General features: G+C 29.6%; 13 protein-coding genes and 1 non-coding gene across 14 annotated transcripts; 4 read left to right on the top strand and 10 right to left on the bottom strand. All coding sequences in view use genetic code 12, as the record gives it.

Annotated features, from left to right (window-relative positions):
• Window positions 1-43: 43 nt before the first annotated feature.
• On the top strand, window positions 44-2671 carry CAALFM_C102240WA (karyopherin beta; the record flags this gene model as incomplete). The annotated part of the gene is made up of 1 exon (XM_708682.1): window positions 44-2671. The coding sequence occupies one exon, from the start codon at window positions 44-46 to the stop codon at window positions 2669-2671; it is 2628 nt and encodes an 875-aa protein (XP_713775.1).
• Window positions 2672-5846: 3175 nt separating this feature from the next.
• Window positions 5847-6572, top strand: CWH8 (Cwh8p; the record flags this gene model as incomplete). Its single annotated transcript, XM_708683.2, has 1 exon — window positions 5847-6572. One exon carries the CDS (start codon window positions 5847-5849, stop codon window positions 6570-6572), a length of 726 nt encoding a protein of 241 aa, XP_713776.1.
• A 251-nt stretch (window positions 6573-6823) lies between these two features.
• AGE3 (Age3p) lies at window positions 6824-7963 on the bottom strand (the record flags this gene model as incomplete). Its single annotated transcript, XM_708684.2, has 1 exon — window positions 6824-7963. One exon carries the CDS (start codon window positions 7961-7963, stop codon window positions 6824-6826), a length of 1140 nt encoding a protein of 379 aa, XP_713777.2.
• A 269-nt stretch (window positions 7964-8232) lies between these two features.
• CAALFM_C102270CA (uncharacterized protein) lies at window positions 8233-9111 on the bottom strand (the record flags this gene model as incomplete). Its single annotated transcript, XM_708685.2, has 1 exon — window positions 8233-9111. The coding sequence occupies one exon, from the start codon at window positions 9109-9111 to the stop codon at window positions 8233-8235; it is 879 nt and encodes a 292-aa protein (XP_713778.2).
• Window positions 9112-9553: 442 nt separating this feature from the next.
• PSY2 (Psy2p) lies at window positions 9554-12496 on the bottom strand (the record flags this gene model as incomplete). Its single annotated transcript, XM_708686.2, has 1 exon — window positions 9554-12496. The coding sequence occupies one exon, from the start codon at window positions 12494-12496 to the stop codon at window positions 9554-9556; it is 2943 nt and encodes a 980-aa protein (XP_713779.2).
• Window positions 12497-13306: 810 nt separating this feature from the next.
• CAALFM_C102290CA (ATP synthase complex assembly protein) lies at window positions 13307-14518 on the bottom strand (the record flags this gene model as incomplete). The annotated part of the gene is made up of 1 exon (XM_708687.2): window positions 13307-14518. One exon carries the CDS (start codon window positions 14516-14518, stop codon window positions 13307-13309), a length of 1212 nt encoding a protein of 403 aa, XP_713780.2.
• Window positions 14519-14625: 107 nt separating this feature from the next.
• On the top strand, window positions 14626-14991 carry CAALFM_C102300WA (prefolding complex chaperone subunit; the record flags this gene model as incomplete). Its single annotated transcript, XM_708688.1, has 1 exon — window positions 14626-14991. The coding sequence occupies one exon, from the start codon at window positions 14626-14628 to the stop codon at window positions 14989-14991; it is 366 nt and encodes a 121-aa protein (XP_713781.1).
• A 110-nt stretch (window positions 14992-15101) lies between these two features.
• On the bottom strand, window positions 15102-15467 carry CAALFM_C102310CA (chromatin DNA-binding EKC/KEOPS complex subunit; the record flags this gene model as incomplete). The annotated part of the gene is made up of 1 exon (XM_708689.1): window positions 15102-15467. The coding sequence occupies one exon, from the start codon at window positions 15465-15467 to the stop codon at window positions 15102-15104; it is 366 nt and encodes a 121-aa protein (XP_713782.1).
• Window positions 15468-15773: 306 nt separating this feature from the next.
• Window positions 15774-17405, bottom strand: CAALFM_C102320CA (bifunctional fructose-2,6-bisphosphate 2-phosphatase/6-phosphofructo-2-kinase; the record flags this gene model as incomplete). The annotated part of the gene is made up of 1 exon (XM_708691.2): window positions 15774-17405. One exon carries the CDS (start codon window positions 17403-17405, stop codon window positions 15774-15776), a length of 1632 nt encoding a protein of 543 aa, XP_713784.2.
• Window positions 17406-18277: 872 nt separating this feature from the next.
• Window positions 18278-19124, bottom strand: CAALFM_C102330CA (60S ribosomal protein uL24; the record flags this gene model as incomplete). Its single annotated transcript, XM_019475073.1, has 2 exons — window positions 18278-18642; window positions 19106-19124. 2 exons carry the CDS (start codon window positions 19122-19124, stop codon window positions 18278-18280), a joined length of 384 nt encoding a protein of 127 aa, XP_019330618.1.
• A 448-nt stretch (window positions 19125-19572) lies between these two features.
• On the bottom strand, window positions 19573-19677 carry tR(CCG)1. The gene is made up of 2 exons: window positions 19640-19677; window positions 19573-19608 (listed from the first exon to the last, which is right to left on the bottom strand). It is a non-coding gene; the product is annotated as a tRNA-Arg (tRNA).
• A 582-nt stretch (window positions 19678-20259) lies between these two features.
• TIM21 (Tim21p) lies at window positions 20260-21066 on the top strand (the record flags this gene model as incomplete). Its single annotated transcript, XM_708692.1, has 1 exon — window positions 20260-21066. The coding sequence occupies one exon, from the start codon at window positions 20260-20262 to the stop codon at window positions 21064-21066; it is 807 nt and encodes a 268-aa protein (XP_713785.1).
• A 113-nt stretch (window positions 21067-21179) lies between these two features.
• PGA5 (1,3-beta-glucanosyltransferase) lies at window positions 21180-23105 on the bottom strand (the record flags this gene model as incomplete). Its single annotated transcript, XM_708694.2, has 1 exon — window positions 21180-23105. The coding sequence occupies one exon, from the start codon at window positions 23103-23105 to the stop codon at window positions 21180-21182; it is 1926 nt and encodes a 641-aa protein (XP_713787.2).
• A 410-nt stretch (window positions 23106-23515) lies between these two features.
• CAALFM_C102370CA (uncharacterized protein) lies at window positions 23516-27145 on the bottom strand (the record flags this gene model as incomplete). Its single annotated transcript, XM_708695.2, has 1 exon — window positions 23516-27145. The coding sequence occupies one exon, from the start codon at window positions 27143-27145 to the stop codon at window positions 23516-23518; it is 3630 nt and encodes a 1209-aa protein (XP_713788.2).
• Between the last annotated feature and the right edge of the window lie 387 nt (window positions 27146-27532).

A 27532-nucleotide genomic window follows, 5' to 3' on the forward strand; every position in this document is an offset into this window, starting at 1 on the left:
TCAATTTACTTTCTGATTTTTAATTTTATTTTATTTTAAAACGATGGATATTCTTCAAATATTAGAAGCTGCTTTGGGTACAGCAGATCCAAATCAACGAACTCAAGCAGAAATACAATTGAATGAAGCAGCAAATAATCATTTCCCCGAATATCTTCAATTATTAATTGAAGCTTTAGTCAATGAAGATGCTAAAACTGAAGTGAGAATGTTGGCTGGTCTTGCCTTAAAAAATCAATTAGTTGCCAAAGATAATAAAACAAAATTGGCTCAACAAGAAAGATGGTTAAAATTAGATGGAGAATTGAAATCTAAAATTAAACAAACGGCTCTTCAAGGTTTAAATATAACTGATCAAAAAGTTGCCAATACTGCTGCTCAATTAGTTGCTGCTATTGCCGATATTGAATTACCTAGAGCAGAATGGTCAGAATTAATACCTACAATTATGGAAAATACCAAGACTGATAATCCAGAAAATGTGAAAAGAAGTTCACTTTTGGCCATTGGATATATTTGTGAAAGTGCTGACCCTAATGATCCCAACATTTTAAGTCAAGCTAGTGGTATTTTGATTGCTGTTGTTCAAGGAGCTCAAAGTAGTGAACCTTCTAAACAAGTAAGATTAACCGCATTGAATGCTTTAGTAAATTCTTTGGAATTTATAAAATTTAATTTTGAAAATGAAGGTGAAAGAAATTATATTATGCAAGTTGTTTGTGAAGCTACTCAAGCTGATGATTCAGAATTACAAGCTAGTGCTTTTGGTTGTTTAGCAAGAATCATGTCATTATATTATCGGTTTATGTCACTTTATATGGAAAAGGCATTATATGGATTAACCATTTCTGGTATGCAAAGTGCTGATGAAAAAGTTTCATGCATGGCCGTTGAATTTTGGTCTACAGTTTGTGAAGAAGAATTAGAAATTGCCTTACAAAAACATGAATTAGGTTTAGATTCTTTACAAGCAGCTCAAAACCCCGATTTAATAACTTTTAATTTTGCCCTTATTGCATCAGGTGAAGTATTACCTACATTATTAACGTTATTAACCAGACAAAATGAAGATCCTGAAGATGATGATTGGTCGGTTGCCATGGCTGCTGGTGCCTGTTTACAATTATTTGCTCAAAACATTGGTAATTATGTTGTTGAACCAACCATACATTTTGTTGGATCCAATTTAGCCAATAAAGAGAATTGGAGAGCTAGAGAAGCCGCCGTTATGGCTTTTGGATCAATTTTGGATGGACCTGATCATGAACAATTGAAACATATTATTGCAGAAGCTTTACAACCAATACTTTTATTGATTAAAGATTCTGATTTACAAGTGAAAGAAACGGTGGCTTGGTGTCTTGGAAGAATTGCCGATATGGTTGTTGATGCCATTGATATTGAAACCCAATTACCCAATTTATTGATGGCATTAGTTGATGGATTACAAGATCATGCTAAAGTGGCCACCAATTGTTGTTGGACTTTGATCAATTTAGTCGAACAATTGTGTACTGATTATTATGAAAAAGACAGTACTGTAATGTCACCATATTATTCCACCATAATCCCCATTTTAATTCAAACATCAGCTAGAAATGATAATGAATATAATGCTAGAGCTTCTGCTTATGAAGCTCTTTCCACATTTGTCACTTATAGTGCCCAAGATACTATGCCAATTGTGCAAAACATTGCTACTGAAGTGTTGGGAAGATTAGAATCTAGTATTATTTTACAAAGTCAAGTCACCACCACTGAAGACAAGGGGAATTTAGAAGAATTACAATCCAATATTTTGTCATTATTGACCAATGTTATTAGAAGATTAAACAGTGAAGTGATAATAGCAGCAGATAATTTGATGGATAGATTTATTAAATTACTTGATGCTCAAGAACAAAATTCATTAATTGAAGAAGATATTTTCATTGCTGTATCTGCTCTTTCAAGTGCCATTGGTGGTGATTTCATTAAATATTTAGATGCATTTTTACCATATTTAAGAAAGGCTTTACAAAATGTTGAATCATCAACGTGTATTACTGCAGTTGGGTTAGTGGCAGATTTGGCTCAATCAATAGGATCTCAAATGGGTAATTATTGGGAAAATCTTTTACAATTACTTGGTAATGCCTTGACAAATGCCGATTCCAAAAAAGAATTAAAGCCCGCCGTTGTATCTGCATTTGGTGATATTGCCACTGCCATTGGTCCTGATTTTGCTCCTTATCTTGAATTTGTGTTGAGAACATGTACTGAAGCGGGTAATATTCAACCTCAAGATGGATCAATTGATACGTTGGATTTTGTTTTCAATGTAAGGGAATCAGTATTAGATTGTTTTGTTGGTATTGTTGGAGGATTCATAAATCAACCTCAAGCTTTAGCACCAGCAATTGTCACCATATTACAATATTTACAAAAAGTTACCCTTGATCCTCAAATGTCAAGTAGTGAATCGGTTGCACGTTCCGCTGCTGGTCTTTTGGGTGACATTGCTGCAATGTATCCAAATGGTGAATTTAAACAAGTATTTACTGAAGAATGGGTCACTGATTTTATTAAAAGAACTAGATCAAATCCATTGTTTGATAATAAAACAAAGGATGCAGCAAGGTGGGCTAGAGATCAACAAAAAAGACAACAACAACAACTTTTTGGTCAATAAAAATGAACAATAAACAATAATCCTCCTCCTCCCCCCCCTCCTCCTCCTTCTTAGTTCCTTTCTTGGTTCCTTTCTTCCTATCTTCCCTTATTATCACCATGACAAGAAAAATCATCATCATCCACCTACCCACCCATCTACCAAGTCACTTATCATCCATATATTTATACATATAGATCTGTTATCAAAAAAAACAGATTACACACATTTTTACTCTCATAACCTCTAATGCCTCTCATATTGTTCTTGTTCTTGTTTTTGTTTTTGTTTTTCATTTTCATATAAATTATATTAATTTTGATGACTTTTTTTTTTGTTTTTTCTTATTCTTTTCTTCTTCTCTTCACTCTACAACTCTTATTCCTCCTCCTTTCCCCTTCATTCTTCACTCTTCATTTATATATATATATATACTTACTTACTTTCATAACATTTTACATATAGTTTTATATATATATATATTATATCATAATTTAATTTAGTTTAATTAAATCATATATATTCTTTATCTTCTTAGCTTCTTCTTAGCTTCTTCAATTTTCAATTATAATTAATTATGGTTATATTAATCACTTTAGTTTGGTTTAATCTATACTAATTCTTTTGTAACCAATTAATTAATTCCGCTTTTTTTTTTTCTTCTTCTTCTTCTTCTTCTTCTTATTAGTTACAGCGTGTTTGTTTGTGAGTGATGTGGTTGATGTGGCTCATAACCCATTGATAATTCCCTTTCTTCCTCCTTCTCCTCCTCCTTTTCCTTTTTTTCTTGAATATTTTATTAACCTGATTCAAGTTTCACCCTACTTGCTGAACCGACTCACCGACCGACCTCCTCCTTATTTTTGCATATAATGAATTCATTTATGTCCTGGTAGCACCTTGCAGTTACACAAAATGCAAGGTAACAGAAAAAAGCTATTAATTAATTAATTAATTAATTAATTGTTGGGTCAATTGGTGAATTAGTGAATTGATGAAGTGGTGGGTTGGTATACTACTACTACTACTACTACTATTGGCAGTCATTCGGAATCGGATATTAAACTGGAAACAGTTATTAAAATTGGAGGGCGGGGTGGTGGTTTGAAGCATTTTCCGATATGGAAGAAGAAGAAACTAATTTTAAAAAGATTACGGAACAACAACAATATATATTTTTTTTTAAAAAGGATTTACAACAAACTAAAAATACTAGTTGATTGAATTTGATTCTTTATTAATTCATGTCAATTTTCAAATCAATCAATTTCTATACCACTGCTTAAGTAATACAAAAGAGATCAACATTATCATTATCATCGTATATGATTCAGTTCAGTTCAGTTCAGTTCGATTTAACTCAAATTCCATATATTGTTATTAGAAGCGAAACTGAAAAAGCCAAGAACACAAGATACAACATGGAAACACAGAAATTACACAGAGACAACAACAACAACAACAACAACCCGGAGAGATCAAAAAAAAAAAGAAAGAAAGATTGAAAAAGAAGAAGAAGAAAATGGAATTAAATCAAAAGGGGGAAAAACAACAAGGATCGGCAAAGATCGCGTAATTTTTTTATTTTTTTTTTTTTTTTGATTATGATTTTGTTTTCCAATGGTCCTTATTATTATTATTCATTTCTCTTATTCAACTTCTTCTTCTTCTTCTTCTTCTTCTTTATTCATTAACAACGCGTTTGTGGATTTACTGTAGATTGTATTCACCCAAATAGAAATATAACATGTTTTTTTTTTTTTTTKTTTCTTTGTTGCTTCATCCTCATTCTCATTCTCATCCTATTATTCTTGTTATTAGTATCATTTGAGTATGTTAGTAGTAATAATGTACGTATATACGTATGTACGTATATAATGTGCCTTTAACTGGTTGGTTGAATATACAACAACAAAGTGCCAATTTCTTTTTTTTTTTTCAACAATAACAAATGAAATTTATTGTCATTAACTTGTTGAATTTGCATTTTTTTTTTCCCTATTATATTGAGTGGCGGCAGGTTTGGCCTGTTAATTGTTGGTTGGTTGATTGTTTGATTGCTTGCTTGGTTGCTTGGTTGCTTGGTTGCTTGGTTGATTGTTGCAGATTGATCACCTGAGTTGGTGCAATTTGGATGCAATTGTGAAACCACAAAAAGGAATTAAACGTAGTAAAATATAGACTGATATATGTAAATTAATAGAAGGCAGAGTAATACAGAATAAGCAGTTCATAAATTAGAATAGAACAAGAGTATTAGTAGTTGATAGTTGGTAGTAAGTTGCAAAGTAATAGGAGTGAATGAGTGAGTAAGTGAGTGAGTGAGTGAGTAAGTGAGTGAGTGAAAAATTTCTTTGGTGGTTTTTGTGAAATCAAAAAAAGAAAAACATCCAACAGAAATTTTTTTTTTTTTTTTCAACAAACAACAAACAACAAACATCATCACAAATGCGATTGGAATTAACAACCCATCAACTCTTCCATTTCACAACCATCCTTCTACCAACCATTCACAATCTAATCTCCCTTTTCCTTTTCCTCTCTCTTCCCCCCCCCTTAGAAATATTAAAAACTTATTATTTAAAAATAGATTCTATTATTTTTTTAAAGTTAATTAAAGAACAATAACGGGCGGAAAATAGGTGCCGCAAATTAATTTCAATTTATTATTACCCAACCTACACCAAAGACTTCAATTAATATAGTTAAGTTAAGTTAAGGCAGGGCAATAGAATACAAGACAAGACAAAATAAAACAAGGCAATCATTATTACTCGGATATTCTTTCTTTAAAATTGATCGGTTGTTTGTCGTCGTCGTTCCTAAACTTTACTTTACATCCCTTGCTTGACTTACTTACTTACTTACTTACTTACTTGATTTCTTTACTTCCTTCCTTCCTCCCACCCCCCTTCATATAGTTCTATTCTATTCTTCTGTTCCCTTTTACCCAGTTATCCCAATATTTCTGGTCACCCCCCCCTTTTGGTAAATCCAACTCAGCATATTCCTATTTTTCATGTATATATAAATAAGTCCATATTTCCTCCTTTTTTTTTATATCCCAGATAGAAATTCCATTCATTAATTTATTCATTTATTAATTCATCTATCAAAAATTTGCAGCTTTTAGTTATTTGATATTATTTGTTATTTGTTATTTGTTATTTGTTGTTTGTTATTCATTTGCTTTTCAATGATGTTAGATTATAATCCAGTTCCATTTGATCATACTTATATTTTGTATGATCCTAATGATATAATAGCCAAAATTTGTGTTCAATTTTCATTATTACCAATATATCTTATGGTATTTTATACTTCATGGTTTTTAATCACGAGAGAAATTGAACCAGTAATTATAGTTGGTGGTCATTTAATTAATGAATTAATTAATAAAATTATTAAAGTATCAATTAAATCTCCAAGACCTGATTTCCATAAAAATTTTGGTCGTGATGGTGGTTCATATGGTATGACTTATGGTTTCCCTTCAGCTCATTCTCAATTCATGGGATTTTTCGCTGGGTATTATATTTGTGTTATATTATTAAAAGTCCCCATGCCTAAATCTAGTAAAAAACCAATTTGTTTATTTGCTGCTATAAGTATGATGGGAGTAGCTTTTTCAAGAGTTTATTTATTATATCATTCAAATGTTCAAGTGATTGCTGGATTAATTACGGGGGTTACTTTAGGTATTATTTATTTCATTATAACTTCAGTGGCTAGAGATGTTGGACTTGTTGAATGGATTTTAAATTGGCCAATAATTAAATATTTTTATGTTAAAGATACTTATTATCATATTTATCAAACATTTGCTGAAGAATATGAAGTTTATTTACAACTTAGAAGAGAAAGAAACGAAGCATTATTGTCAGCTATTATTGGTAATGAAAAAAATTCAATCAGTATTTAAAAAAGATATATCACTTGGAGAATAGATAAAAAAAAAAGTTGAATAGAATATTTTAGTTGATTGATTGATTGATTGATTTCCATTTTGTTGTTGTTTTAGATTACCCTTTTTCATGTTTGTTTTGTTTTGTTTTGTTTTGTTTATATCACGTATAAATATGTATAAATATATATCATATATATCATATCTATATATAATCTATACATAAATGATCTAAAAGACAAAAAGAAGTACTAGACTAATTGAGGTTATTAAAAGTCATCCCATTTATCATCATCATCATCATCGTTTTTCTTTGATCCACCAGATAAACTTTCATATTTAACACCATTATCAGGTTTTTTAAATCCAAAAGCATTTGGAACTTGATTTCCTTGATTACTACCATTATTATTGTTGTTATGACCGAAAATCCCTCCAAATGTACTATCTAAAGTTTTATTTAATCCATTTTCATTTATATCTTTAGTAAAAGTTTGAAAAGTTTCTTGACCATATTTCCCAGTTTGTTGCATTTTTTGACCAAATTGAGCCATGGCAGTTTTAGCTTGTCCAGTGATTTTACTACTTTGAATTTGATCTATACTTGGTTTTATAACCGAATTATTAACTTCTTGAACTGATTTAACTACTGTTGATGAAAATAACCCCCATCCTTTAGTAAATGTTCCAAGTGGATCATTTTGGAAATTATCAAGAGTAAATGATGATAAAGAACTATTATTATTATTGTTATTATTATTGTTATTGGAATTGTTGTTGTTGTTGTTGTTAGATGTAGTATTACTTGGTGCTGGAGTATTACCAAATCCACCATATTTCCCACCTTGTGATGGTGGTAAATGATCAGGTCTTTGATCATTCTTAGCACCCAAATCAGCAAAATAAGCTTCATTTTTCTGTTTTTGTTCATTTGTTAATGGAACAGGAGTAGGACGTCCTCTAGATACTGGATCTGTTGTTGTACTAGCAGTATTATTAATATCGGGTAATTTTTCACCACTATGATCTTTGGCAACAAATTCTTTACCTTCAACTTCACATGTCAACATTTCTTTATAATCTTCAGCCACATAATTATCATATTTTTGTTTTGGTGATAAATTTAAATCAACACCATTATCAATGAAATATTTTTTCAATCTTTCATTACCACCAATTTCCATTCTAAGAGTTTCTTCTGGTTTAAATTGATCCATAGTAATTGATCTAACAAATGAAATATGAACTCCTAAACCTCTATGTACTCCAGCACATTCTAAACAAATGAAAATCCCAAATTTTGGTGAAGCCCATTGAGGATTTGGAGCTGAACAATCAAAACATTTTTTGTTTTCACCAGTTTTTTGTAAATTTAATAATTTTCTACGAGTTTCTGGATCAATGGACATGATAAGAAGGATAAAGGATCAATTATTTTATACTATAAAGTAATTCAAATCTAAAAAGGAATATCGTTGAATCGAATGACAAGATTTTTTTGGATTTTAAGATAAACAACAACACAACACAACAAAACAACAAAACAAGTCCATAGTGAGTGAAGTGAAAGTGAAGTGAGAGGTTTGGACAGAAAGAAAGAAAGAAAAAAAAAATTCAAAAAAACATTCTTGTACATTGCACGACCCCCCCCCCCCCCCCCCACTCTACTTAGTTTTCTTTACAATTTACCACCTTTTGGAGCATTAATGGCATTAAGAAGAGTTACCGGATAATCTTTAGCACCAACACCAGAAGATACTTGCCAGCTACCTCCATCAACAACTAAAACATCACCAGTGACATAAGAAGCAGCCGGAGAAAACAAATAAACTGTACCATCAGCAATATCTTGAGTAGTACCCATTCTTTGTAATGGAACATTTTTAATTGTTTCATCTTTACTTGAACGTGATAAACGCAGCATACCTTCAGTACCATCAATTGGACCTGGGGCAATAGCATTTGATCTAATACCTAATGGACCCAATTCAACGGCAAGAGCATTACTCAAGGCATCAACACCAGCTTTGGCAGCACCAACCCCAATTTGGAATGGTACACCATAATAATGTAATGTGGCACTAACAAATAAAATGGCTCCCTTATTTTTACGTAATTGTTCAAAAGTAGCTTTAACGGTATTAAAAGATCCTAATAAATCAATATCAACAATTGATTTAAATGCATTTGAAGATAAATGATTAAAATCACAAAGGAAATTCCCAGCAGCACCAGCAATAACAAAATCAATTCTACCTAATTCTTCAACAGTTTTATCAACCGCCTCTTTTAAATTTTGAACTTTACGAACATCAATATTACCAATTCCAAGAACTTTAGCATCTGATCTTAATGAAGCAATTTCTTTTGCTGCAGTGGTGGTTTTTTCTTGATTTCTACCAATAATGGCAGCATTGGCACCTAATAATACTAATGCTTCAGCTTGAACTCGACAAATTGATCCAGCTCCACCAGTGATGAAAACTACTTTACCTCTGAATAAATCTTGTTTCCAAGCTCCTTTTTCAACGTATGATTGATCTAATGTATTTGGCATGACTTTTAAAAAGATATCTTTATTATTTATATATATATATATATACGAATAAATATTCTAAAACAAAAGAAAGAAAGAATAGCAAGAAATATATGATTATATAAATATAATGAAATAAATATGGTTAAATATTTTTGTGGTTTTCGGTTTTTGGTAACTTCCTTACTTAACCCTGTACATGGAAATGTTTTTATACCCCACACAGAAATATTGTCCTCGGTTCAGATAATTGTACATCCCGCACGACACACATAAATAGATGTCAAGAGTGCCACAGTAAATCTACTTCTATTAACCCTATTTACTGATGTTGCATTTTATTGTCCACTTTTATATCAACTTAATATACTATAATATATTATAATACCCTAGATAGCATAGTATAAAAGGCGGAGATAAATACATAAACATACATACACACACACACACATTTTTTAAATTATCACAGTTGATTATCCGAAGTTGTAGTTAAAGCAATTTTTTTTGTACCATTGAAATTGTCATTAGAATTACTAGCAGCTGTAGTGGTTGTAATAGTTGTAGTAGTAGTAGTAGTAGTAGCATTGTCAATTATTGGTGTTGGTTTAATTTCATCTGATTCTTCTCTTGGTCGTTTCTTTTCACTAATTCTTATTTCTTCAGTAACATCGGTATACAACCTTGTCCCTTCTTGTTCTGCTTCATCTTCTTCATCATTTAAAGGTGTTGATGCGTTATGTGGTAGCATTTCATCTTCAGATAAACCTAAATCATCAGTATTTGTAGCAATATTTTCATCAGAATCTTCATTTTCATTGTCGTATTCATTATCGTCTTCATCATATTCCTCTTTGTTGTTGTTGTTGTTGTTTTCATTGAAAGTTTGTCCACCATTTAATTTGTTAACATTACTATTACTATTACTATTAAGGGAATGAGTTACTAAATCAATCAATCTTTTCCCTGTATCAACATAATTCAATTTCTTTTCGATAAATTCACCATATTTTTTATAAATATGTTTTGCCAATAAGATATAATTTGATCTTTTACTATTATTATTATTATTATTGTTGTTGTTGTTGTTTAAACCAATATCACAACCTTTAATAACAATTTCAATAAAATCTAAACAAGTTGAATTAGCTAAATTATTTTCATCAATTACATTATTGAAAAATTTGAAAAAATAAAACCATAAATCATGATTTATAAAATATCTTGTATAAAATTCATCATTTAATAAAATCAAATTTTTTAAACATCGAATTGATGTTAATTTTAATATTGGTTTACAATCATCAATGATTAATAATTTGGCAATTCCTAATGGAATATGATTTTCAATGAAAAATGATCGTGATGATAAAGACGATGATGAAAAGGAGGAGGAGGATAATGAAGATAATGATATCATTTTATGTTCTAATGTACAAAATGATATCAATTCACATAATAATTGATATAATAATTCTTCATGTTTAGTATTAATTTGTAATTGTTTTGATTCTAGGTTGTGATTGGCTAGTATGATTAATTTTTCAAATAATTTGGGAGCAACTTGCTCATAAAAAGCTCTGAAATAAGTACTAGTATTTATTTCTTGGAATTCTTCACTAGTAAATTTGAATTCTTCAATATTGTTAGTATTAATACCTATTGATTTGTTAACTGAATTGGTATTGGTATTTGTGTTGGCATTGGCGTTGGCATTGGCATTGGATGAATTAAATAAGGAATTTGAATTTGACCCTGACCCTGACCCATTAGGGGTTCCCATACCTCCCATGGTGGTGGGACTTAATCCATTACTACCACCACTACTACTAGCAGCAATATTTGGATCTAATAATGTTTTTAAAGCTTCAAATGCTTGCATTTTTAATCCAATATTTTTATCTTCGACAAGTAATTTACTTAATATTGATATTAATGTCATATCATCAGATAATCTTAATTTACCTTCTTTTGGTGTAATTGATGGTATATCTTCTTCTTCTTCTTCTACTATTTCTTGTGGTGTAGCTTTATTGTTATGAACTAATTCTTCAAGAATAGGAGGATCGGAATTATCAATTGTAGTTGTAGTTTCTTCATGATCAATAGAATTAACAAGTGAAACATCTTGTTCAATTATTATCACAATTAATTCTGTTCCTAAAACTCTTATTTGATCTTGTTTATCATTTAATGCAAAATTTATCATTTTTAATAATCCATGTTTAACCAACAGTGCAAAAAAATCATGTTTACGCAGTGATTTAGCAATTAATACATATTGATGTAACATTTTCACTCCATCTCGTTGTTTCATTTTGATATTATCATCATCATTGTCATCATCGTTATCAATACTATTGCATTCGTTTTTCTCATCGTTACAATTATCATAAATGCTGAATAAATGTTCAAGAATTTCTGAATCTTTAATATAATTGAAAATTTCCAAATGATTAGAATAAATCAAAGACGCTATCAAATTAAATGTAGAATCATCTAAAAATCTTGCCAATACAACATCTTTCAAATAATTTAAATAAAAATCTCGTTTAAAAATTTCAATATTTTCGACGGGGATAACTTTAATATATGATTGACTAGCAAGGAAATTTCTATGTGAAGCCTTATAATTTGGATATTCTGAATCATATTCTAATATTCCTACTAACCCCAAAATTTTCTCTTCTGATGATAATATGTATTCTATAATCAGGGATTCATTATAAAGAAATAATGATTTAACAATATCACTGACATTATATAATACATTGGCATTTTCATTATTTTCTGCTTCATTAAATACATTTATTAATTTAGTGAAATAATCATTTTCAATAATAAATTCCAGAATATTTGTTCTTGTAAATTGAGCATTAGTCCCTTGATTTATAGTTTCTAACACTACATCTAGATTTTCCACATTAGGGATTTCCGGAGGATATCTTATGGGCCCCGTTATTAATTCAGTAATATCATCGCCTTCATTAATATTAGGTATCACATAATATAAGGAAATTCCGGGACTTATATTTCCTTGTTGTACGCGTATTATAAAATCACATAAATCAGCACATCCTTCAGTTTCTTGAAATGATAATGCTAAATCAGTCCCATTGGAATCGGTCCAAACAATTAATGTTTCTTGTTGTCTTTGATATTGTATAGACCCTTCAAGAAATGATTTTAGTATGATATTATTGTTATCAGTTTCATTACGGACAAGAAAATAAGGTAGTTTGGTGTCATCATCTATTTCTCCCACACAAAACCCCGTACCATTATCTATCCAATCATCTCCATTTAGTAGATATACTTTAACTCGTCGTGGAGTTTTCCCAGCATTATTAAGTGCTTTTAATTCTTCTCGTTTAGATTTCGAAAGTTTACAATCTTTTAGGGAACTCATTCTGTTGTTGTTGTTGTTGTTGTTGTTGTTGTTGTTGTTATTATTTTTTTTTCCTTTATTTAATTTGGTTGCGTGTTTGACTTCTTGGTTTGCAAATAACGCCTAAATAAAATATATTTTTAATAAGGTTTCTTATATGGGGATGGGGAATGAGCTTGATATAGATCTAATATTATGGAAGATTTGATATTTGATTATGAATTGTTGAACAAATTAAAATTAAAAAAAAAAAAGCAGGAATATTTGAATACAATAGTAATACAAAAGAATAATTGGATATAAATATGATAAAATGGTTTTCCAATCAAAAAAAAAAAAATAATAATAATAATACAAAGAATAATATAAGTATCGTGAACTACACTTTAACGTGTTTTGTAGATATTGATGAGATATTGAAATTATCACCAAAAAAACAAGTGACTTAACAATGAAGGTGGTAAGGTTGGAGTGGTAGTATAAGTTGGTTGGTTATGAATAAAGATTAAGATCTTTTTAATAATGCAAGTTGTTTTTTTTTTTTTGGGAGGTGGTGGTTACTTTTTTTTGTTGTGATTCTCTCTTTGTCTCTCTTTCACAGTTTTAACGTATTAGTTAATTCCATCAATGATGATGAATCGCGTCTCTCTTCACTCTTCACAATTCACGTTAATATAATTCTTCTCAATATTAAGTAGTTCCAACAATTCACAACAAACTTAAACTCCACAATAGAACTACTCTTATTTCTTCTATACAATTGGATTACATTACATTTATTATCAAATCTATATACTATTATTTGGTTTCCCTAGCGGGAGTGACGATTTACTAATTATGATGACAAACCAATGCAGCACTAGCCAAATTTCTTAACCAATCATGTTTATCAACATCATGAGTATCTTCTACTTCACCCCATTCTTCAGTTTGATAAATAGTTTCTAAATTTCCTAATTCAACTAATTCTTCTAAAGTTTTATGATAATAATCTTCATCAATGGAATTTTTATTAAATTGATATAATTCTTTTAAAGTTTCAATATCATTAACATTTGATCTTAATAAAGTAATTCCACATAAAAATGATTTAGTAGTTAAGATTGTTTTCTCCAAGGCAATTAAATCATAAATTGGTAATTGATTTAACCAATCCAATACAACTAATTGAGTGGTTTCATCTTGTTTATTACCTCTTAATCCATCAGTTTCACAATCTAAATATTTCAATTCAATAGATTTTTGTCGAGGGATTAAATTTTTATTATGAGCATAAATTGTGAAAAATTCATTAAATTCATTAATTAATGGACGATAAATTTCTTCTTGTCTTTTTCTTAATTTACCATCACATTCTTTGTTGGTAGCAAATATAAGACAAGTATCAGTATCAAGATATCTTAACATTTGTAATTTAATATCTTCCAATGCTAACATTTCTTCAGCTTTTTCTGTCTTCAAATCACTCAAATGTTGTTGACTCAAATCTATAGCTCTAGTGGCTAAAGCTGTTAATGGTAAAGTACTTGATTTCACTTTAATATCAGGTAAATGAGTCCATTCATGAGCAATTAAATATGCCAATTGTTTTTTATTGATTGGTAATTCTAATGGGAATCCAAGTGGTGTGCGTAGAGTTTTCCCATCTAATTGAATTTCATATTTTTGAGTTTCATTATTGAATTTAACTTCACCTTTTTTCCAAAATCTAGTACCAGTTTTAGCTAATCTATTAGTTTCTGAAGGTATATTGGATTCAATGGTATTATTTATTCCTAAAGATGGAGTAAGGGTTTTTAATTGATAACATATAGTGGAATAAGTAAATTGTCTATATTGAATAGTGGCAATTGGAATAGATCTTAATTTCCAAGCAGTAGTCCTAGTAAATCTAAGCATTTTGAGGGGGGGGATGGTAAGATATATTTCGTTTGATCTAAAAGGATGAATCTTTCTGTTCAATTTTTTTTTTTTTCTCCAACACCTTTTTATTTTTTCTTTCCTTTTTGTTCTTCTTGGGCCTTCCATTCCAAAACTGAACATACTTATTATAGATTGTTTATTTTTCACATCAAATTACTCTTATAGACACCACATCTCCAAACCCTCCCCCTCCCCCCCCCACACACACACACTCGTCTCATTTAATCATGAATCAAGAAGCATTACAAAAAGTCCTACTTGAAATGGATAATCAATTAAATAAATCTCAAGCAGAATTATCCATGGTTAATTTACAACTTGATCGAGCCATGACAAATTTAACAATAATTGATACTACAAAAACTAAATTAAATAAAATATGTAATACCCAATCAAATGAAAAAGTTTGGCAAGGTTGTGGTAAAGCATTTATTGGTACTAATGTTAATAATTATTTAAATCAATTAGATAAAGATACTAAAGAATATCAAGATAGTAAAAAAAATTTAATCATTAAACAAAATTATTTACAAACTACTCTTCAAAAAACTGTTGAAGGAATGACTAATATTGTTGGTGGTGACAAGAAATAGAACAAGATATGTAGACTCGTGTTTATATATATATATATATTCAATAATGTATAATTTGTATATTAATAGTAATAGTAAAATCGACTTGGGGGCTAAGGAAACTTTGAAACTTATTCAATTTCCTCTTCTTCAACTCCTTCATCAAGTATTCTTCTTTCTAAATCTTGTTCATTAGATTTGTTGTTGTCACCACCACCACCACCACCACCATTTTTCAATTTCTCTAGTTTCATTCTTTCGGTTAAAAATATATTAAGATGATCTTGTAAAGTAGTTAATTCAGCTCGTAAATTACCTAATGGAGTATCTTTATGATCACTTGGTTTATCTCTATCTTCACCACCAGCTTTAATTACTATATCGGAAATTTGAGTTGTTTTCCCATTAGTAGAATGATCTTCATTTTTAGAAAGATGGAAATGTTTAGGTGAATCTATATCAGGAGCAGTGTATATGGCTGTTGGTGTTAATTTCATTGTCAACAATTAAAGGGGGGGGGGAAGATGATTCGTTTAACAAACTATATGTATTATCTCCCAGTTATTGATATTTTTTTTTTATTATTTTATTTGGTACATAATTTTCAAGTGAGAGAAGTTTTCGGAGGGGGTTTTGCAATAATTTCTTGGTAAAAACAACAACATTGAAATTCATTATCTAAAAACGATACAGAACATACTATAAATAATATAAATAATATATAAAGAAAACTTGGAACAGCTGGAACAACGAACTAGATGCAAAAAATATATACAATCATTTCTTTTCATTTCTATTCATCATTAAGAATAATCTTTAATGGGGATTCTTTTAGCAGAATTTGAATAAGCATTGAATTTAACTTCAACAATTTCATTTGGTTTAAAATTCAAATTTGGTATTTCATCACAAGAACAAGACATTAAATAACCATAAAAAACTTGTAATACGGTTTCATCAGCAATAATTAATAAATCACCACTCATTCTTTCCATTTCTAAAATTAATGGTTCAATTTTAATCGCTAAATCATGATATGATTCTGCTCTTGGATAACGATAATGATATGGACTATGATCATATTGAGCATATTCTATAGGGAATTTTTCTCTAATTTCATCATCAGTTAATGTTCCAGTTATACCAGGATTTTTCTGAGATAATTGAACTCGATGTCTAATGGGGATGTTTTTGGCAGCGAAAAATTGAGTGGTTTCGATAGTTCTTCTTTTCACTGATGTCCAAATAGCAAGTGAATTATTATCTTTAGGAGTTGCTTCTTGTTGTTGTTGTTGTTGTTGTTTTTCTTGAAGGTTCCCGGATTTTTCCAAATGATCAAATAATGTATAAGTTAAATTTTTGGCATATTTAATCCCTTCTTCATCTAATGGAGGATCTTGATTATAATCAACGGAATTTTTATAACATCTTGCCAAATATAAAGAACCAGGTTTAATCTTCCCATTCATTAAATAAAATACCACTTTATTAATCAAATAACCATAATTTGAATTATGTAATTCAATTCTTTCACCAAAATTTATAAATTTTATATAAGATAATTCTTCTTCTTCTTCAGATCCCCCCATTTCAATATAATGAGGTGCTAATGCTTTAATTCTTTCTGTGTAATCTTTATAGGCCTTATCATAATCCCATTTATGATAATCTGGAGAAGATTTAGCTGCTTGTTCAATATTATGCATGACAATAGAATCATCAGTAACAAGACTTTCAATGAATATTACTTGAATGTTTAAATCACGGAATTTTTTATGTAATTCTAATCGATATTCAGGAATGGCATTTGTAGCATCATAAATAGCTACTTGACCTCCATCATTACGGAAAAAATTTAATATATCACCAAGACAATCATTAACCATTTTTTCTCTTAAAGCATGAGCTTTAGCTGATTGAGGTGAAGGAACAAATAAATCATGAGTAATATCATCTTCAGCATTAGCTCTTCTATAATTACCTAAATGGAAAGAATGAGTATTAACCCCTAACCATCGTAAATATCTTGTTAAAGATACTGAAAGATGAGTTTTACCTCGACCAGGAATCCCCGCTAAAATAATAATGATTTCTCCAGCATGAAATAATCGACCTGATTCCGTCAGATATAATTGTGCTCCACCTAATGAATCCAGTGGATTTCTTTGATTATGAACAGCATCAATACCAGTAATATCACTCATTCTTCTCTTGGGGACATAATTTGCTGGTGGACCATTCTTTACTGAATCTCCCATATTGGGTCTAGTTTTACTAGTAAATGACCACCGTTTAGTGGTTCTTAATTGATTAGTATCGGAGGAAATTGGTGCTGAACCAAAACCATTTAATATTTCCGTTTCAGTGTCGGGGATAAACGATGCTGAAGTTGTTGATGCTGATGGTGATGATGTTGTTGTTGTTGATTCAGACATTCAAAGGAAGAAGTATAAATATTAGTTGTATTTGTATTAGAAATAAAAAAAAAAGAAAGAAGTGTTGATATAGATGTTGGTTGGTTGGTTGGTTGGTTGGTGGGAGGGTGGAGAGTGGAGAGTGGAGAGTGGTGGAGAATAATAAATGGGCGAGTAGGCGAATAGAAACAACAAAAACAAAAACGAATTTATACAAAGAAGTTAAAAGAAGTTAAAAAAATGTCGTTTGTTTGTTTGTTTGTCGTTTGTTTGTTTGTCGTCTTTTAGTTTTCTCCAACTTTTTTCCTTTTCCTTCGTCCCCTAATTTATAGTTCCCGGTTTTATCCCCCACCCTACTTACCGCTCGCCTTTGTTTAATCCCTCCGCCTCTTCTTTCTTCTACCAGTCAGTCCACTTGATTTTCTCCTCTCCAATATGGTAGAATGTTTATATACACCGTTGTTTGCTACCATCACAAAAGAACAAAGAAACGTTCGGTCGCATTTACAACGACAAAAGTTAATTCCTTCGTAGCTTAAAATTCATTCTCTACAACGATGATGACACCAAGAAAATACCTTGCGGTCCCGGTCCCCGCTGCTGCCGCAGCCACTACCACCAGCAGTTTCTACACTAATCTCCGTATGTGTCTGTGTCTGTGTCGCACGACAATCTAATATATAACTACAATTAATATCAATAAAATCTGTTTTCAAAAAATATAACCATTAAAAGTACACTTTCATACTAAATAAAATATCACACACAGTAAGACTAATAATACTAATAATAATATAATATGTAATAATTAAATTAGAATTCTTATTATCTTACTTTTTTTAATTCTTGTTTTTTTATTATAATATTCATTCAATATAAATATCTCTGTCAATTTATTCAGCTTTACCACCTTTTCTTTGAATCAAAGCTTTTCTATCTTTGTCCAAATGTAATTTAGTAATGACAACTTTAGATGGATGAATGTTGATTGGAACAGAAGCACCATTTGATTTTTCTTTTTGTAATTTATCAACTTGAATAGCAAATTTCAATCTATAAACAGAATTAACTTTACCTTCAGAACCTTTTTTAGAACCTCTAACAACTAAAACTTCATCATTTTGTCTAATTGGCAAAGATTTGACATTGTATTGTTGTCTTAATTCTTTGGATAATGGAGCAGATAAAAGAACTCTTCTTTCAACTGATGAAGCAGTGAAATAAGCTTTTCTAGCTTTAGAACGAGATGAAGAAACGTCTATAAAAATGGAATTTTTGTTAGTATTTTACTGAATGTTTCTTAGTCTTTGTTTTAATAGGAAAAGTAAGATAAGGAAGGAACATATTGAAGGGTTATGATTGATTTGATTTGATTTTTCAAGTTTTCCATTCAACAAGTTTGAAAAATGGAATCTCCTATACATAATTTCATCAATATCCCCAAATTGTATTTTTAATATTGAAATTCAATATTAAGGATGTTCTTTATATTCAGGTAAATCGTGAAATCATTATACCTTCTTGGTGTAGTACTTCAGTCAATGGTTTGTTCTGAAAAAAAAACCCTCTTTATTGAAACTGTATTAAACTTAATTCTTAATGGTTGTTGTTTGATGTTCTATCTCCTTTTCAATGTATATATTCCTTTATTTCTTTCTTTTTTTTTTTTCTTTTCCTTTTATCTTCCTTTCTCCATATCTAATTGAATATCTATTTCATACCTTGACTGATCTTGGCCATTTTTGATGATTATATGCTATCTAGTATCGATCCAAAAGGAATTTTTTTTTGAAAAAAATTTGAATATCTTCAAATTGAGTAAGTGTATAGAGAGATGAATTTTTCGCACTGTTGTCTAGTGTAGCTCCTCTACTCAAAAAAAAAAAAAATATATATATAATGTATGTGGTAAGACAAACTGTGCGTAACAAAAGTATTTCTGATACTGCATATACAGTACATTAGGGCTATAGCCCTAACACATATTTAAAATTTGGGATTTACCAAATCAACATCAAATTTCTTAAAAAAATATAAAACGAATAGAAAAAAAAAGACTTTTAGTGAGCTATACTTATTACAGTCTTCTCTATATTGCCAAAAAAAAAAAAAAAAGAAGCCAGGGAATACTCTTATTTCATTATAATGTGAAAGAAAATTTGGTGGGTTCAAAAATGAGGGTATAATTAGCTCCCCGCGGGACTCGAACCCGCGACCCTGAGCTTGCTTGTCATGGTATTAATTTACACAAGACACCGGAGGCCCAAATGCTAACCAACTGCACCAGGGGAGCATATACTACGTTGTCACGTGACACGTTGCTGTCTAGAGACCATAATCATAACCACTGCGCTATGTCAGTGATATCACTCAAAAAAATTTGACCTATTTTTCCATACCAGTAAGTTTTTGGGGTGTTATTATTTAGAAATAAACTCAATTTACTCTAAGAAATTGATGATTATTTAGCTTTCTAATTGTTTGGATAGTCTTTTGGTAAGCAGTTATAGGTATTTACAAGTTTATGTGTCGATAATTGTTGATGATAACTCGGTATAGCTATTTGTAAAAACTTGAACACATAAGCAGCAATTACAAAGACGTAGATTGTATGACAGTAAACCAAATCGATTGACATTATAAATAGTAAAAAAAACTCTTTCATCAATTGATGGTTATCTAGATTTTGAAAACTGATTGATAGTTTCTCCCCCATTTGTAAAAAATTAAATTAACCTTGGAGAAGAAGAAGAAGAAGAAGGAGAAAAAAATCTCATTAAAAGACAAAGACAAAGAGAAAAATGAACCACCACCACCACCAAAAGAAAAATCCATTGAACAAAACTCTTTTAATAAACAAAATCATCATAAAACAATGCATATGATTCAACGAGTTTCAAGTATTGGATTAAGAACATTAAGATCATCAAATATTGGTTCAATTAGATCTTTAATTGTTCTTCCGATATTATCTATCAAACCAACATACATTAGACAAACACAAGCGCAAATCAACTTGAAACCACAAGCATTATTGTTAAATCTTCTTCTTCATCATCATCATCATCATCATCATTACTATTCTACAAAAACAGCTCCACCTCCACCTCCACCTCCACAACCACCACAAGATAAAAATGCTAAAGGAAAAAAAATTCTTAATAGAATAAATAGAGCATTTACATTTTCTTTATCTACTTTATTAGTTGTTGGAGCAGCAGGAATTTCCGTATTAGTTGTATCATTAATATTATCAGAATTATTTTTACCATCAGGAGATACTAGAACATTCAATAAGGCAGTTAAATTAATTGAAAAAAATGAACAAGCACAAAAAGCTCTTAATTTCCAACTGGGTCAAAGATTAAAAGCTTATGGAATAGTATCAGCTGATAAATGGGTTCGTAATCGACCAGTTCAAAGTGTTAAAACGAAAAGAAAAGATGGTAAAGATCATTTAATTATGAAATTTCAAGTTGAATCGGATAATGGGAAATATGGAGTTGTTTCATTAGAACAAATTGATAATTCTATGTGGAATACTGAATTTGAATATATTTCATTAGATGTTCCTGGGTTTAAAAGAATTTATATTATTGAACCACCGAAAAATCAATTGATTCCGAAAATTGGTGGTGGTTCAGGATTTTTAGGACTTAATTGGGGTCCCAAAAAGGATTAACGAATAAGCATAAGGATGATTTGATAATTATTATTATATATTCAAAAAGAGAGAGGAAGAGAGAGAGAGAAAAGTTTCAGAGTATGGGGAGGGGGGAGTAGGCTAAGATTTATTTAAATCAATATAGCAGCAGAACATGTAAATAAGATTTCAATGAATGTTTTCCAAATACTATCATTTTTAAAAGTTATGGCATTACCACCAGCAATCAGTTTTGAAGTTTTAGGGGATTTTTCACCAGATGAAGGAGTTTTATTATTTTCCTCCTCCTCTTCTTCTTCTTCTTCTTCTTCTTCAATTAATTTCCCTTTTTCTTTTTCTTTACTTTTACCTTTTCCTTTTCTTTTAGGGGTGCTTTCTACCTCTTTACCTTTATTAGAACCTGGTAAACCAGGTACATCAGGTTCCTCTTCTTGTACCTCTTTTTCTTCTTCTTTTCCTTCAAGTAAACTTAAACAATTTTGACCATCACTTGAAAATTTATTTTCTAAATCTTGTAATCCACCATTTCTATTTGGTAATAATTCCCCTCGACCTTGAAAATCACAAATTTCTTGTTTTTTACCACATTGTTCATAATATTTATTTAAAGCATAAGAAGTTCTAACTGTTGGATTACAATCAGAATAACGACCATATTTTCCTGATCTTCCATTGGCATTAATATCTTCACAATCAACTTTGAAACATAATTCTCTTAATGCTACTTCTTCATCAAATGTAGCATCTTCAGAAACAACACATGATAATGATTGCCATAAACATTCACATTTAGCTTCATTTGGAGTTGGTGGTAATGTTAATGCCACATCCCAAAAAGAAGAAGAAGAAGAAGAAGAAGAAGATTTATCGTCAATAACACTGTTACTACATATTGGTGGTTCACATATGGTAGCTTCATCCATAGTGATACCAATTGGAGTTGCAGCATGAAATCTCATTTTTAAAGTATCAAAATCGGGTAATTTAGTAATCAGACCATCTTTTTTAGTTAATAAAATTCCATAATGATTTACTTCTTCAAAATATTCATAAGCAATTCCACCTGACCAAACTTTTTTCATGGTAGAACCATAAATTGCTTCAACTTCAGTAAATGGTCTAGGAGTAATTATATTACAACCAAATTCACTGAAAAAAACCGGGACAGAATAATCTTTAAACATGGTTGTTAAATCACGATATCCTGAAGTAGTATAAGTTGAATAACCACACCATTCATAAACATTAATAGCAAAAAAATCCGCTTGACTATTCAAATGTTCTTGACCTTTATCTTCATCTTCATCTAATTGACAAACAAAATAATTGGCAAGATTTTTTCTTATATTAGCATCATCATTTGAAGCATAACCAATAGGGATTTTTCTATAACCTTGTTGATTAATATATTTTTTACAATCACGAATAGCGGCTCTAACAAATGGTGAAGCATCAATATTTGATTGACAATTTGTAACTTCATTACCAGCGAAAAAACCTAATAAATTTTTATAGTTTGACATTGAATCAATAACTTGTTGATATCGATTGAAAATTTCTGTATCCCAATGAGGATAATCTCGTCTTATTGATATTGTTGGTTCGGATAAATCCGCCAATACATAAATCCCCGCTTCAGCAAATGCATTCATACAAACATCATGATTAGCATTGGGATGAATTTGATAAACTCGAACAAGATTTATTCCCAATTCTTTTAAATAATCTAAATCTCTTAAACAAGTGAATGGATTAGCTAATGGATCGATATAATGAGGTTCTTTTGTAGTATCATAGATTTCTCCTTCTTGACGTGTTTTTTGATAAGCTATACCTTTAATAAAAAATTGATGACCTGATTCACATTCAAAAAATTTATTACCAATGACTTTTATTGTTTCTATTTGTGGTTCCAAAAAATCATCAGCGTTGTTGTTGTTGTTGTTGTTGTTGTTGTTATCGTCATCAATAATGGTGGTGACATTTGAACTTAAACCTAATTGGAATATTGCTGTTATTGTTATTAAAAATAACCAGATTGTTGATAGTGTTGTCATGATGGATTAAGATGATTGATTGTGATGATTTTGGTGGTGGTTGTTGTTGGCGGTTAATTAAAAAAAAAAAGGAGTAGTAAAGTTGATTGTTGCAAAAAAAAAAAAAAAAAAGATTTTTATGATCGCAAAATCAGTGGTCTCCTTTTTTTTTTTTGGCATTCAATTATTTACCAATAATTAATCAAATTATTTTGATCTGTCATAGATAAACCAATCAACACCATAACAGAGCTACTTCTATATAGATAGGATCTATTATATTATAATATTACATAACAATTTTTTTGTCTAAACGATTATTATTATCAAATTATTATTATCAAATTATTATTATTATTATTATTAAAAATACAAATTTTCAAATTATTATTAAAATTAGTATATCCCCTTAAGAAGAAGGAAACTTGTGTTTATGGTTTTAAAAAAATTTCATATAAAGTTTTAAATTCTTTCTTACCACGACATTCAATCATATAAATCTCACCATTACCATTACTATTACCATTACTATTATGTTTGACTAATAATCCAGCTTTACCAATTTTTTCTAATACTTGAAATTTCATCTCATCAGAAATCAACCATCTAAACTCATCTTCCACTTTTTCCACTTCTTGTTGTTGGTGTTGTTCATCATTGATTAATTTAAAATAATAGAAAGTTCTTTGAGTTAAATCATCAATTAATTGATCAACATTTAATTTATACATTGATAATATTTTCCAAGATGATGGATTATAAATCATCAATCGTTGATAATCATCATCATCGTGGTCATCGTCATCATCGTCATCAACTCCCTTGTTGGGCTGTAATTTTTGGAGACGAATTTGCATTTGATTAATTTTATTAATATGAATAGTGTGTGGATTATTTATAATATTGGCATTATAAATTTCATTACCATCCAATGATGATAATGAATAAGATTGTTTTCGTGGTGGTGGTGGTGGTGGCTGTTGTGGAGTTCCAAATGATGATGAAAAACTAGTATAGGTAGATGAATGACTCGTACTGTTGTTGTTGTTGTTACTTTGATTTAAATCCATCATTGATGATGCTAATGTATTATCAGAATTCATTAATTTAGATGTATTCAAAGATCCATAACTATTATTGCTTTTCATTATTGTCCTTAAAGAAGAAGTTGAAGTGGAAGTGGTGGATAATAACACACCTAGGGCATTTTCAATATTATTGATTATATCATTAGCTAAATTTCCAGAATTACATCTAATCATAATCAAGATTTTTTCATTAGTTATAGAATTTTTTGAAGATATTTGTAAATCAAGTGCTGATGATGAAGATTTACGAATTTTTGTAAAATTGGGTGAAATATCTAATAATAATATTGGTTTATCAATTATTTCATCAACTTCTTCTTCTTCTTTTTCTTCATCGGTTTCTTCTTCTTTAAATACAATAAACCAACATTTTTGTAATTGATAATTAATAACTATTTTAATAAAAATTTTTTCTGAAATTGTAAGCATTTCCCATTTCCCATATTGATGTTTCCATTTAGATATTTTTAATGAGGAAGAAAAAGAGGAGGAAGATGATGAGGTTGAGGTTAATGTTGAGGTTGTTGGGGAAATGAAAAAATCAATAGTAGAATCTTGATTAATGATATCTTTTAAATCTTGTGGTATAATTAATTCATCTTCTTCTATTATTTGTTGTTGTTGTTGTTCTGGTGGTGATACTAATGAAATTGTTGAACGAGTTTTATTTAAACTAATTGATGAAGATCCATTTTCTTTATATTGTTTGAAAAAATAAGTTGAAGTAGATGAAGGTAAAGCAAATGGACTAGGTAATGCAGAACTAGGTTTACTAATTGGTTTAGAATCAGCATTTTCTTCTTCTTCTATAACAGTACGACTGATAGTTTCATGCTTTTCAGGTTTATTAGTAGTAGTGGTAGTAGCTGTTGTTGTAGTGATAGTTGGAATATTTTCAAAACCTGGAGTATCATCAATAAGATTCAACTTAGATGATCTTTTAAATAAATCAAAAAATGATCTTCTTTTCTTTAATTTTTGTTTATTACTTTTATTAGATGATATCAATGAATTCATGGAATCATTATTATGAATAGGTTGAATAAATGATGGTTTATAATTTTTACCAAAATTATTAATATCAACTGCTGAACCAGTAGAAAGTTGATACAATTTGGTGGTGGTGGTGGTAGTGGTAGTAGTAGTATTCTGTTCCACTGGAGTTTGTTTTGATTTCAAATTCAATTCAGGAGCAGAATTAGCTAAAGATGGTTTATGATATGGAACATTTGGTTCAATCAATTGAATTTCTTTAGTTGATATTAAATCTTCGTCTTCTTCACCACTATCTGATGGTTGTTCACTACCTATAGGTGATGGTTCATTATCATTTTCATTATAGGTTAAAACTTCACCACGAGATGATTTTGGTCTATTTTCAATTTGATCATCATGACAAGAAAATTCATCAGATATTTTCTTTCGATTAATGATTTGAAAATATTTTTCATCATCGTTATCTTCATCTTCATCTAATTGATGATTATAAGATAATGTTTTTTTAATTAATGGAACAGTACGATCATATTGTGATTGTAATTTGACTTTATTGTTGTTGTTGTTGACCTGGTTATCATCGTCATTACTTGTTATTGAAGAATTAGATGTTGAACCAGAATTATCCACAATTTCGTTAATTTCTTCTTCCTCTTCATCATTTGATGATGGGCTATTTTTTTTAAGTGGTGTAGGTGTAGGACTATCAATCAATTCTCTGAATGGAATTGTCCTTCTTTCTGGTGTTGAAGGAGTACTAATGCTTTCTTCTTCTTCTTCTAGGGATGACATATTTTGTTTAAGTTCAGAATCAGATATCACATTAATACCTAATCCAGTCATATTAATTGGACTTGAATGATGAGAATCAAGTAAAAATTTATCATCACCAGGAGTAGTAGTAGTGGTAGTAAAGTTGTTACGTTGAATGGGGAAAATTCTTGATAAATTCAGTACCCATATTTGTATTAATTCAGTATCATCACAATGGATAGTTATAACGTTTTCTGTAGTAGTAGTAGTAGTAGTGGTGGTGGTGGTGGTTGTTCTTGTTATTGGTGATGATAAAAAATCAATAGATTTAAGTATAATTGAATTAGAAGTATTTAATAATGATAATTCATTGATTCTAAATGGTGGATACATTAATGAACGAGAAATTTCAACATCAACATCAGCATCATCATCATCATCATCATTATAATCAATTGATAAAATTGCTAATGAATTATAAATCCCGGTACCAGCAAGATCTAACAACATTAATTCAATGGGTTTATTGTTATCACCCAAATACAATTTAGCATCGGCAGTTCTATCGATTATTTGATCAATGGTGAAATAACTTGAAACTAATTCATCAAAAGTATTATTATCAATATTCATCAAATTTGATGTAAATGGTTTAACATTAGAAAACAAAATATTATTTAATTTTTTATAATAAACATCATTATCATGATTAGTGATAATTTCATGTAATTTTTTGGTGATAATAGTCAATTTATCAAGTATAAATGGATTACGTAAATGATATTCACAAGAATCAATAAATGTTATAAGATTAATTAAATTATCAATGGGGGAATTAATGATACGTTCAGTGATTGAATCACAAAGTTTTTGAGATTTCAATTCAAAAGAATATTTATCAAATAAATTTAAAGTATTATCACCATCAATCCAAATAATAAATTCATTAATAAAACTTTTGAAAATATCTTTTTCATTAGTAGGATGACTTTGTAAATTTTTCAAACTTTGATTAATTAATGATAATAATTTAGAATGTTTTGTTTGTAAACCTCTGGCAATAGTTGGAAGTGAAGAAGATTTGGTGGTTGTGGTGATAGTAGTAGATGATTTAACAATACTTAATATTTCCATTAAATTTGTATTTTGATTAATAGTGTCATGATATAATTGTTCAAGTAATTTATGACAACCAGTAATATCTACGGTCATGGTCATGGTCATAGTTTAAATAATTGTATAATGTATAATTGATGGAAGGAAGGTATGATAGAATGGAATGGAATGGAATGGAATTAGATGGATGGRGGGGGGGGGGGGGGGAGGTATATTGAGTAAATCAATTAAGAAAAAGAAAGTAATTATAAAATTGTTGAAAAATAAAAATGAAGATGAAAATAGAAATAGAAATAAAAAAAGGAAAAATAATCTTTTGCAAATCTATTAATATATATATACAAGAGTGTAATTCATGGTGTAGTATATCTATGAAGTATATCTTATATGAGATGGGAGTGGGTAGGTAGGTTATACATTATGTGTTGTGGTTTATAATTAATTTAGTTAAATTATTTTTCTTCTTCTTCTTCTTCTTCTTCTGCATTTGTTTTT

This window comes from Candida albicans, chromosome 1 (genome assembly GCF_000182965.3).
Source record: "Candida albicans SC5314 chromosome 1, complete sequence".
Lineage (NCBI taxonomy): Eukaryota > Fungi > Ascomycota > Pichiomycetes > Serinales > Debaryomycetaceae > Candida > Candida albicans.